General features: G+C 37.2%; 1 protein-coding gene across 1 annotated transcript in view; it reads left to right on the forward strand.

The window, feature by feature from the left end:
* The window catches only part of LOC110792258 (protein virilizer homolog), a 33,147-nt gene extending 22,063 nt beyond the window's left edge, over window positions 1-11,084 (forward strand). Inside the window, exons 16-28 of the mRNA XM_021997074.2 lie at window positions 1,933-2,000; window positions 2,096-2,312; window positions 2,549-2,764; window positions 3,252-3,407; window positions 3,486-3,539; window positions 3,621-3,823; window positions 5,827-5,890; window positions 6,182-6,504; window positions 7,539-7,722; window positions 7,812-9,161; window positions 9,308-10,033; window positions 10,107-10,178; window positions 10,631-11,084. Of these exons, the coding sequence (XP_021852766.1) occupies window positions 1,933-2,000; window positions 2,096-2,312; window positions 2,549-2,764; window positions 3,252-3,407; window positions 3,486-3,539; window positions 3,621-3,823; window positions 5,827-5,890; window positions 6,182-6,504; window positions 7,539-7,722; window positions 7,812-9,161; window positions 9,308-10,033; window positions 10,107-10,178; window positions 10,631-10,651 (3,654 nt within the window). The 3' untranslated portion in view covers window positions 10,652-11,084. The remainder of the gene's footprint in view (window positions 1-1,932; window positions 2,001-2,095; window positions 2,313-2,548; window positions 2,765-3,251; window positions 3,408-3,485; window positions 3,540-3,620; window positions 3,824-5,826; window positions 5,891-6,181; window positions 6,505-7,538; window positions 7,723-7,811; window positions 9,162-9,307; window positions 10,034-10,106; window positions 10,179-10,630) is intronic.
* Window positions 11,085-12,878: the final 1,794 nt, after the last annotated feature.

The following is a 12,878-nucleotide window of genomic DNA, read 5'->3' on the forward strand; positions in this document are numbered from 1 at the left end:
GAAATTGAAAAGTGAGGTATTATTTGACAAAATCATACAATTAAGGTACTAGTTCACAAAACTAATATAAAGCAAGGTACTTTTTGACAAAATTTCCTTTTGGAGATGGAAGTGAAAGTATGATTGTTGGGGTGTGGATAGAGCTGGCATTGCTAAATGTCATAAAGAAAATGGCATGTGAAATTTTCAATAGATTGATGATTGTCTAGGGTTCATCATGCACACGGATTTGTTCACAGGCTAAATGTTATCCACATATGGTACAAGAGTAAAAGTTAATTCATTTTGCATGCACCAATTTCCATTCCCACAGCCTGAAACTTACATTTTATATTTTGTAAGATGTAGGTCTGCTGAGTGAAAACCGTGTGTGTTTTTGTCATTTTGTAGCACAAGCATTTGCTTGTATTTCAAGCAACTTTCCTTTTACTTCGTTTGAGCATAATTCCATATTATAGCACAGGCATTTCCTTGTATTTTGTGGTAGAAATTCGTTTGAGCATAATTCCATATTATAATATGATGCTGTGATGTTCCAGTTGTGTTTCGATCATTGTTTGATAATAGTTGAATTCTTCGTTTGTCAAGTTAATAATCTTAGTAAAATGTATTAAGTTTAATACATTAAAGTTAATAATGTTAACATGTATTCCCTCCGTTCTTAAATGTTAGTCCTAGTTTTATTTTTCCACCGTTTCAACTCAATATTTAAACGTAAATATCTACAAATATGTATGTTAATTTTTTTTTTAAAATTTGATAATCTGAAACTATTGATTGAGACGAATAAAACAAGATTCCACATGAATATGTTTTCAAATACATATTGGAAGGAATTTAGAAAATTCTCTACAATTGTGAATAGTGTCAAGATTCCAAAGAGGACTAACATTCAAGAACAGAAGGAGTATACTCCCTCCGTCCCGGAATACTCGAACCGGTTTGACCGGCACAGAGTTTAATACAAAGTAATTGACTTATTATTTAATTAGATGGTAGTTGATAGTTGGGTATTTTTTAATATAGATAGAGATATGTGTCAACTTTTTAAAGGGGGTAAGGGGGTAGGGGGGAGGTGTATGGGACCACAAAATGACATGTGAAGGGGCGTAGATGGGTAGTTGATATAATATTTATAAAAGTTTACCATTTATAGAAACGGTACAAGTAATCCGGGACGGCTTTATAACGAAAGCGGTGCAAGTGTTCCTGGACGGAGGAAGTATTTAGTAAGCTGAAATTCCAAATAATTATTTGTTGAAATTTCACAATTTTGTTCCCATTTTCATTTGCTAAATTTGACAACTACTATACGACGGAGTAGTTTTTAGCATGCTTTACTTTAGAAAAAGTATTATCCAATTTTTGAATCCAAATTCTGTATCACAATTATCTCAAGGAATTGGTGTTAGAAATCTAATTATTTTGTGGAAGAAACGGATTATGAACCATCATACTTATGTAGGCATTTACAGTATCATCAACTTGTTTTAATTTCTTTTTGTCTGCCTAATTTTCTCCCCTTTGGCTGCTCTAATACACTACTACCATGGAAAAATCAGGTGTGCGAAAGCTTTATGAAAAATCGTTGGGTCAACCCATTATTATTTATGTATGAGTTAGAGCCCAGGTGTGGATCAAGTAAATCTATGGGCAGTCTTTGTCTAATGTGAAAATATCAGTAGAGTCTAATATCTTTGTCACTTTGACTACTTTGATATAACATTTTAGAGTTCTTATCTTACTTAAATATGTTGATCACCCCTTTGCATTTGTTTATTATAAGGTTTGTGTAATGAATAACATCCCCGTCTTCTGTATCTTTTAATGTTTTCCTTCATGTTTCTGGAATGAGATGGTATGCGTGCATATTTTCGAGTTGCATTCATTTATATCCGTAAATTATCTCTTACGATGTTATCACATTTGTAGGAAGCCAAAGAGCAGCACAGGAATACCAAACTAATGAATGTCCTCTTACGACTGCACCGTGAATTAAGGTAATTGCCGCTTATCCTTCTCCTTTGGATCTCTAGTTACAAAAGTACAATATTTACATGATCAGATGGAATTGACAAAACTGTGCCTCTTGCAGCCCCAAGTTAGCAGCTTGTTCTGTGGATCTATCCTCATCTTATCCTGACTCTGCACTTGGTTTAGAAACAGTTTGCCATCTGATTGTGTCAGCTCTAGCTTGCTGGCCTGCACATGCTTGGGCTCCAGGTCTTTTCCACACACTTCTTGATAGTGTTCAGGCAGCTTCCTTGCTAGCATTGGGTCCGAAGGAAACTTGTAGCATGCTGTATTTATTGGTACGTAAGCTTGTATAGCTGATTGGCTAGTGTAGGTTTGCTACATATTTATCTTAAACAATGTTGGTGGAAAGTCTGAAATTCCCTTTTTAGGTGTATAATGAAGCTTTTCTCTTTTATCTTCAAACATTAGCATCCATTTACTGTTGTTTGATTTGTATGATCTTTATTTTACTGCCACATCCAAAACTGCAGAAGCTGAATCTTATATTTGTTTCATTTTATTTGGTTGATAGATTGATCTGTTTCCTGATGAGGGTGTCTGGCATTGGAAGAATGGTATGCCCTTGCTAACAGCTTCCCGATCGTTGGCTGTTGGGACATTGTTAGGTCCCCTAGAGGAGAGGAAAGTTAACTGGTACCTGGAGCGTCCATGTGTTGAGATTCTTCTTGGTCAATTGAGTCCACATCTTGATAAAATTGCGCAAGTTATACATCATTATGCTGTTGGTGTACGTATTTCTCTGACATCTTTGTTTTCCTTTTTTCTTTGGAGGGGGTTTTGGGAGGATGACTCACCTTCAATTATGCAATATGTTCTATTACATACTTTCTGCTTCTTTTTTTTCATTTTAATTTTACCATTGGGTTGGGCACAAATATTGATAGAGATAAAATATTAAAACTAACCATGTTATAACGGACAAAAAAGCGAGAAAAGGTTAGGTAACAACAGTAAATATAAAATGTGCACAAGGGTAAAATGGGTATTAGCTGTGTGAACACACCAAAAAGTGTGTGAAAGCATATCATAAAAGGATATGGGTGTAATTAATATGCAACTTCCAAATAAGGCAAATATCGCAATTAATAAAAAACGGAGGAAGCATCTTTTTTCCTTTTGCTGGGAGAGAGCTTGTCGTCTTTAAGGCCTTCTTTCATGCAAGTGTATATATGTTTCTCCTTATGTCCTTTTCTTAATTGTTTCTCTCTTTCTAGACGCTAGTCGTGGTACAAGATATACTTCGCATACTCATACTTCGTATTGCACGTCAAAGAACAGAATTTGCGACAGTGCTTCTGCAGCCTATGATTTCTTGGATTGAGAACCACTTGATTGGAACTTCACCTCTGGACGAGATAGACGCATACAAGGTGGTTTGAGTTAACTGTTTCCACAGCGTCTTGTTTATGATGTGCTGAATATTTAATTGTGTCTTTATGATTGTGCAGGGTTACAAGTTGCTAGATTTCCTTTCTCTCTTGCTTGAACATCCACTTGCTAAGGTTCTTTCTTCTACCTTCTATTTTCTTACGTCCAATCACCTCTTGCACTCATTTTTTATTGTTGATGTTTTATTTCATCAGACCTTACTACTGAAAGAGGGTACACTCCAGATTCTGACAAAAGTGCTTGGAAGAATTGATGCTCATGTGAAATCTGTTTCAAATGGAAGAAGCTCATTAAACTCTAGATTCAATATCTATAATTGCTGCCTCCCAGTATTGAGGTCCTTGTCTTTAATTTGTGAAACTCGATCTGCTCAGAAGCTACATTTGTTGCTCGACGGGTTAGTGAATGAACAATTGTTCCCAAGCTTATTTAAATATCATTGCTTGTTTTACCATTAACAACTAGCTCCCTATTTTACACTGATGGTTGGTAGAAATTGGTTGGGAAGAGAATGAAAGGAACTGGAAAGAGAAAAGTCATATCACTTTTATGTTCGGCTTTTAATTAAATCATAGAATTTAGGAAGAAAAAAGAAGTGACAGGTAGGAAAAGGTGGTCTATTGAAATATCATTTTACTTTTTTCAGAACTAGAGAAAGCTAAGGCCCTATTCCTGTTTGGTTTCATTTTAAATTTTTTGTTTTTGTAAAACTGGAAGATGATTTCATTTTGTAAATTGAAGTATGGAGTGCAAAACTACCGCATTAATAAATGAATAAAGTACTATACTACGTTCGTAATACTTGCCCAACATAAATGAAGCTGAGATTAAGGATGGAAAAAAGATAGATCAGAAAGCTATTGGAATCCATTGCAAAGTCTGCAATAAATAATTGAAGGGCTTTGGACTCGTGGCTTGTATACAAGCATTGCCTCTCTGCTTGTAGACATTAATATCAATCTGGATGAAACTTGGTTGATTTTGGTCCTTTTTAAATGTTTTGAATAACAGATAAAAGTGGAGTTGGAAAACAAATTAACCCAGTTGCTGGAAATTGTAAAAGTTTATCGATCGTCACCGCTACCACCTAGCTGCGCAAGCTTCAGTTGTCGGCCATAACTCGATTCACACTCCATTCAATTGTTTCTGCCGGCAAATTGCCACAGTTTTTCCCAGAAATATAAGAGAAAACTAGAGAGAAGGAAGGGCTGAGGTTTAAGAGAGAGAAAGCTGGAGAGAGAGAGAGGCAGTAGGATGGGAAAGAGACGACTTGAGCGAGACTGACAAGGGAAAAAGAGATAATAAAGGGGTTCTGTCTATGTGACGCACACGTTTCTCGAAACCAAGAATCCGAAACAACTGCAGTTTTGTATTTACTGCTGCTGTTTGTTAAAGTAGCTTGTGATTGTTTTTTCTTAAGCAGTACAGCCGAACACATTTTTTTTTTAGGGAAGGAGAAATGGAAAACATAGAGAAATGTTTTATAATTGGCTAACAAAACAGAAGATATCTCTCAGTTTCTACTTATTAAACTGTCCAGTAGCAGAATTATTTATACCCATACGTTCTCGTATTATCCTTTCTGTGTCCTCTCTGATCATTGAGTAAAAGCTTATACGATTAACCAAGTTTTTTTTCCTTTACTTTTTAACTAACATCAACAGGCTCAGTGAGCTGGTAAATGTGTTCCTAATTGTTCAGGAAAACAAACCAGCAGGGACCACCCACGTTCATAATTTTTACGTTTATCATAGAATGAGCTTTAATCTGGTTAACAAAAATGAAGAATTCTTTGCTGGGGTCTAATGTAAAGCTCCCAGATTACGTACACCCCTTTTTTTGAGGAGTTCCCTCTCATTGTCAGATTCTTCTGCAATAAGGAACTTGAAAATTTCTGGTCTATGTCCATTCAGGATGATTGTCAAATATGATTGTAATGCATAACCATTAAATACTCCCTCCGTTTTGTGTTGATAATACCCATTTAGTAAACTGTTGTTTTTAGGAGAGGTGAGTGATTGTAAGAAAAATGTGGATAAAGTAAGAGTCTAAGAGATATGTATTAAAAAAGGTGGTTGAGTGAGAAAAAGGTGGATAAAGTAAGAGATGGTGAGGGGAAAGTAAATATTGTGGGGGTAAGGGGGGTAAGAGGGTAAAATATATGTACCTAAAATAGAATAAAGTAGAAGTGTGTATATCAAATAAAAATACCGCAAATGGGAAGTGGGTGCATGATTAAAAAAACTGGAGTACTTCCTTTTCTATTTGGCTTTTATTTCAGGTTCTTCTATTTTTCTCTATCCTAAGAGACGTGATTATTGTTTAATGTTTCATTTTCTTTATTGCGATATGCACAAGGTGAAGGACTGGAGGACTAAAAAGTTTTTCTGTTTTTTGTAGCAATGAGACTCTGAGTACTGAAGATTCTGCTGTGATTTTTAGCTACATATTCAAACTCTGTCAGGTATAAGCAGTTTATTCATGCACCTTTTTCCTTACTCAAATTTTCAGAGATTCATACTCAGTGTTTGCTGATGCGCGAAGCATGTATTCACATTTACTAATGCATTTATGCAGAGCAAGTATTCATATTAACTAATGCATTTACGCATCGCAAGTATTTTATTTCTGCATAATGGTCCGAGCAGGGGATAGTCAGCTGCTGATGTGGAGGGTGAATAAGTATTTATTTTATCGTCTGCTTCTTCATGTCCCGATTATATTTGACGATTTTTTTGTTTACTGAATACCGCAGCATCTACCAGCTGGAAATGAGTTGGTTGCTTGTTTAGGCACTTTCAAAGATCTAGCTTCTACTGCTATAGGTCAGAGCACATTGCTCGACACTTACCTTTTTATCAGATCCAGTAGTAACAACGAAAACCAACCGGGACGATCACAAGAAAGTTATCAATTTTATAATCGCCTAATTGATGCTGAATGGAAGGGGTGTCCTCTGCTAACGTGCTGGATTAATTTATATGGGTCAGTTGAGACTGAGGGTCTATCCACTTGTTCAGTTGAAGCTATTGGTCTGCTATCAATTGGTGTGTTGAGATTTTGCATGAGTGGCAGAAGGTGAATATCTTTGCTTATTTTTATTTCCAGTCATATATCTCAAACATTTCGAACTGTTGAAATTCAATTATACTGTAAGTAGGCCCTTGATTAACACTGGAATAAGGTACTGTGTAAACCAGACCAACCCCCACCCTCCCCCTATCCCTCTTCCCCTTCCTCTTCTCACTTGTCAAGGACCGGAGTTCTGAAAAGGCATTAGGATTTAATGTTGACACTGCATTAAAAACTTCGAAAATCTTCCTAAGATGATGCATCAGAGGACTAGATAACTAGTCATTAAGAAACCAGGCTTCAAAAGTTTTTTCCACTATGAGTTATAGTAAATTAAAGGAAGAAAGATCAACTATGATTAAATTTCGAAGAACTATCATGGTCTACAATCTCTCCAGATCATAGGCATTTCTGAAAACACTTCTAAGGAACTTTATTTCTGAGAGCTTTATATTTGAGGGATGCGGTAATATTTATTTCTTGGGCTTGTAATACCAGGATTAGTGTTCAAGCTATTGGTTGTTACACCTACCTACTAGCTACTACATTTACACTGAAAAATAAGAAAGCTATGCTTTCTCTCCACCCAGAACACTCGCATTAGACCTATCAATGGACTAACGTGTACCTTGAATGACCACCTGTTTGCATGCTGTATACTCCTTTTGTACGTTGTTGATATTCTCATGCAGGTATCCCAAAAAGGACTTGGTAAAACTTGTGCCTTATGACCTGAGGTAGACTTAAATATTTTTCCTCTTTCCATACACCTGAAATACACTGGAAGCTTGTTGCTAGAAGCACAAAACAAACAGTTTCATCGTGTTCGTGATCGAACCACAAGTGATGCTATTAGTTTCGGTATAGTGCGTGACGCTTTATGTTCCGTAAGCTAAAAAAGTTGTGTCATACTACTGTTTTATGTCCACTTGCTTCTACATTTATTATTTTTCTGCCAAATAGTGATAAGTGGCTACAACTACAAGTGTGGGATTGGAATGCCTTCACCTTCTGGATCCTAAAATCTTTTCTTTGCCCAGTTTCAACGAGGATAGAATTGATGCCTTGAAGTATTTCTTTGGGCTTTCAAGTGATGTTGATGGAGCAAATGGTGTTCTCGAGGAAAACATTAAGTATGTCCAAGATATGTGTACTTTGTTGAGTTCAAAGATAACTGATGATGAATATGCTGTTTCATCACATCTGAAGGCGACCTTGCATCAGGTTTATTACATTTATCTTTAGCTTATGTCCTTTTACAGACTTGCGAATGCTTCTAATCATCTTACAATTATTTTTTTTGTAATACGCAGGCCGTGGAATCTGTGAAGTTCCTTTCTTTACTGCTACTGAAACCTATTGATTCATTTAAGGATGATGATGCTTTCACTGATGAAGTTCTCTTGTTTTCATCTGATGCTAAACTTTCTTCAAAGATACATTTGCTAACAGATAGCAGTTCAGAAAGGGTTGAAAATGAATTGAACTTTGGTGAGTTAGGTGAAAGTTTTCAATGGGAGTGCCCTGAAAATTTACGCAATAGGCTGTCACAGGCTGGTCTCCTGGGCAAGAGGAAGATTTCAGCAGTGGACGGAGTCAACAGACATGGCAAGGGAGAAAATGCTCCAGTTGACGTACGAGGATCAGGGTCATCTATGGCACCTCCTATTCCAACTCGAAGAGATACCTTTCGACAACGCAAGCCGAATACAAGCAGGCCTCCATCTATGCACGTAGATGATTATGTTGCCAGAGAAAGGAATGAGTCTTCAAATCCTAACGTTATTGCAGTTCCACGTTTGGGGTCATCTGGTGGGCGGCCTCCATCAATTCATGTTGATGAGTTCATGGCTAGGCAGAGGGAGCGTCACAATTCTGTTCCTATAGCAGGCGTAGAGGCTTCATCCCAAGGGAAAAAGATTACGCTTGAGATTGATAACGATACAGAAAAGTCCAACCGATCTAAGCAGCTCAAAGTTGATCTTGATGACGATCTTCAAGAAATTATGTTTGATGCTGAGGAAAATGAAGCAGATGATAAGCTGCCTTTTCCTCAAGCAGATGATGACGTACAGCAGACTGCATCTGCTTCAGCTGAGACAAGTCCTCAACATTCAATTGTTGAAGAGACAGAGAGTGAAGCCAAGGACCTGGAAGCAACTGTGGCTTCTAATGCGGTTGAGAATGCACAAAGTGAACTTTCTTCTAGAATGTCAGTATCACGTCCAGAGATGCAACTGAGACGTGAACCCAGTGTTTCTTCAGAAAATAAATATTTTGAGCAACCTGATGAGACGAATAATAAAAATCCAACTATGGTCTCTGGTGGCTTTGATTCTGTTGCAGTAGCAAAGACGTCTGGATTCCCTGCCTCTGTATATGGAAAACATTCTCCATCAGGGGCTCAGGTTCCTGCCGATGCAAGGATACCACCTTCCAGTTTTATTCCTGATAATAATCTTCAAAGAGTTGGGAATGTGCTCCTTGGCAGGTCACAAGGCCGCCATGAGCAGAAACATCTGCCAAATCAACCACCATTACCTCCAACACCACCTCCATCAACAATTTCACCTGTTAGATCACAGGTTTCTGAAAACCAAACTTCAAGATCTCCATTCGTTAATCCTCATAATGATGTGCAGCCGCCTCTGTATCCAACTTATGTAAGAGAAGAAACTGTGTCCCTTCTGCTTGTTCTCTTTTATTGGGGGAGAGAGGAAGGTTGGGACGGGGGAGCATGGGGTTGTAATGTATAAAAAGATTTTTCTATCTCATATTTATGGCTTCTGAAGTTTTTCTTCTTTTGCAGGCACAGACTGATTATCAGTCTTCTTTTGGCAATGTCCCCACATCATTTGCATCTTCCAACTTCATGTCGGATTCACGCTATGCACGAACAACCAACTCTTCTCCCGGGAGCTCTAATAGACCTTTGCCACCACTTCCTCCAACACCACCTTCTTTCTCAGCTACCCCATTGAATGTTCCATCCAGGTCTCCTACATCCCAATCCTCGATGTATGTTCAGCATAACGCCGGAGCAACTGACGCTTCTCAGTATTCATCTCCGCCGCTGATTCCCCCAGGTTTTAGCAGGCTACCTTCAATGCCATTTAATATGCATGGAAATATTCCTGTTCAGCAAAGTGATAATATAACGGGCATAGCTCAGAATAGCCGTGGTCCACAACCCTCAATGCAATCAATGCAACCACTTCCCCACCTGCAACCCTTGCAACCCCCTCAACTCCCTTGCCCTCAGCAACTAAGATTGCCAATACAAAATTCGCTACATACAGAGCAAAGTGGTTCCATGTCACAGAGCCATGTCCAGATGCAGGTTCAGCCACCGCAAATTCTGCAACAATCTCAAACGTCTCCATATCATTTGTATTATCAGACCCAGTCGCAGGAGAACATCCCACATCCACAGCAACCACAAGCAGCACATCACCAGGTAGATGCTGCTACCCAGCAGCAGATGGATTCTTCAATGTCACTGCAACAGTATTTCAGTTCTCCTGAGGCGATTCAGGTGTGTACTGGCTATTTTGTTTGATTCATGCATCCTTTCTATCATTCTCTAATCAATGATTATATCATCACAGTCCTTGTTGAGTGATCGTGATAAGCTTTGCCAACTTCTAGAGCAGCACCCAAAGTTGATGCAGATGCTTCAGGTTTGAGAACCACCTCTATCTTGATCATTGTGGTTTTAATATTTCTTTGCAGTTTTTTAACATATGTTCTCATTATCCCTCTTTTCAACGAAGCAATATTGACACTCCTTTTTTCTTGTGTTTGTTAGTTGTTTAAATGCATGGATGCATATAGTAGTTATAGATTTCTAGGTATGGAGACGATTATCGTAGGTCACACAGACTATTGAACAATAAGTGTAGGCATAACTAATTTGAAGTTAAACCAGATTTTTCGCCTTTTGGAGAACTCTAGAATATGGCACTTTAAAAGTTGGTTGTGTTGTCAAGACTTGTGTTATCACTTGTGTTATTTTCTAACTTTTTACTTTGTTGTGCGACTTTCCTACTTAGAACATAGAGTTGTTGTTTTTTTGTTTCCAATGCTGTTGATTACCATTTTCTCTTATAAACGTGTCTTCTATGGCATGCAGGACCAACTTGGCCATCTCTAAACTTCAACCTGAGGCAACTAGGCAACTGAAGGAATATTTTCTTACACCTGCCCCTTATTATATGCATAACATTTTGTGTGGGCGGCATTTTCTCAACTATCAATGTATCAGGGTTTCACCGCTTTTTGTATCAGTGCTACAATTCGTTTGTACATTTCTTCATTGTAATTTGTGAATAAATTAGTGCTTCTAATGGCCATTCCATATTCATTGTTGACCCAAAACTTCATAGTGTAAGGCTACAAGGTGGGCAAGTTGATGAAAATACTCAAACCTCTGTGTTTGTGACTCAGAGGACTGTGGGACGTGGAAATTAAGGACTGTTATTTTTAAACGAAGGCCAGTATAAAGCAGATACAGTAACAGGTAGATTTGATGTTTTTGGAGTTCGGAATCATTCCCGAATAGTTGAATACGATGAACATAAGCTTTATTGAGTCTCTCATTTAATAATGCACCAGCACCACCCGTATCAGTAGGCACCGGAAGTGTGTGATTAAAATTTGAAATCATTGCCTAAAAATGTTTAGTTACTAATCCTAGGATCAAGTTCTAGATTCCGTATCTATTCAATGTTGCACTAACCCTAGGTTGCGTTTCGAGTCATGGAATTCATATTAAATGTTAGATTTCAATTTCTAAAATTGAAATGTTAGAATTCAATTTTAGGAATTGAAATCTTAGGATTCAATTTCAAATTTTGTGTATGGGAGACATGAGAATCTGGAATTTCTAGTTCTTGTTATGTTGTTTTGCAATAAAAGGAATTTTACCACACAAATATGTTTTTTTTTTTGTTCTACTACGAGGAGTTCCACCGTCTTTGGCGAGATAATCTCCCGTGGGAGTTTGCATGGGTACCTCAATGGGCATCATCCCTCCCAGTTGAGATTTTTTTCCATTCCTAAGGCTCGAACTCGAGACCTTGGTTAAGGAGCAAGACGCCCTTAACCACTCATGCCAACCTCAATTGGTTTTACCACACAAATATTAATTGTACAGTAAGTAGACTAATTACAGAGTGTTTTATTTCGTTTAAACCAAAGTAATCCAACAAAGTTATACATTGAATATCAACTTATTATGAATAACCGTTACAAAATACACCCAAACTCTAGTACAAAAAATTTTTAATTAGATTAACAATCAAAGAAAATAATGATGTCAAAAAAATAGTGTTTATTAAAATCCTAAATTCGAAGAATAATCCCATATTTTTTCTAAAAAAAATGGTGTTCATTAGAATCCCAAATACTTGATATGTGCTTTGATTCAACAACAATTAAACATGCTAAGTCATGTAATTATCCAATTGATTTACAAAATACTACCAAAATCAAAATCAAAATCCAGAATTCAAATGAAATTGTAGTTCCCAAGCACGCCACTAATGAATGTAATAGCCCCCCATACGATAAACATGTAATACATAACTATTGCTTGTATAGGATATTATCAACCCTAGCTAGAGTGAATATCCGAAGAAACACGAGTTGGAGCTAACGAAATAACTCTGCAATTTATACCCCACAACCTTTTATTATTTAGACACCATTTTTGCAATTGATCGAGTTTGAATCGCCCTTTGCGTCCTAGACACTTGAAACATAGTTTATCCTTCAAACTGGTGTTCCCACTTATTCCCAATTGTCAACTTTACCTCTTGAAAATTTAGACACTAATTTCTAAGCGCGATTTATCCTTTCCATAATAAGATCATTTCCTATATTTTATTTGTCCACGTAAAGCATGGACCTACAAAGTTGACATATTCAAAATAACAATTTAGTCTACATTCATAAAACCGATCAAAATCCCTTGTCGTGTTTCCCTCCTAACTTATCATCCATATTGTCAATTTGGTTAAAACCACCAATGACAATGCAGCTTGGATATTCCTCTATTATAATAGAAAGAGTTTCCCAAACAAAAACTCTTATCCTCAATAGGTGTGGGTTTGGATCGGGTTAGGCTCAACCCGCATCCATCCATGACATTTCATCCGTCATCCAATCCATCCATCACCTGTAAAATACTGCATCCACATCTGATCCATCCATCATCCACAGATGATTCGGGTGGATCGGGTGTGAATATGGTGAATGAAATATATTTGAAGATATATAAAAACAACTCAAAGTGACACAATTAGGATTCATTAGTTCACATATAGTACACATTGTTATTTTTCTTTTTGAAAAACCATAGCATCACTTTTACAAAGCTT

This window comes from Spinacia oleracea, chromosome 3 (assembly GCF_020520425.1).
Source record: "Spinacia oleracea cultivar Varoflay chromosome 3, BTI_SOV_V1, whole genome shotgun sequence".
Classification (NCBI taxonomy): Eukaryota; Viridiplantae; Streptophyta; class Magnoliopsida; order Caryophyllales; family Amaranthaceae; genus Spinacia; species Spinacia oleracea.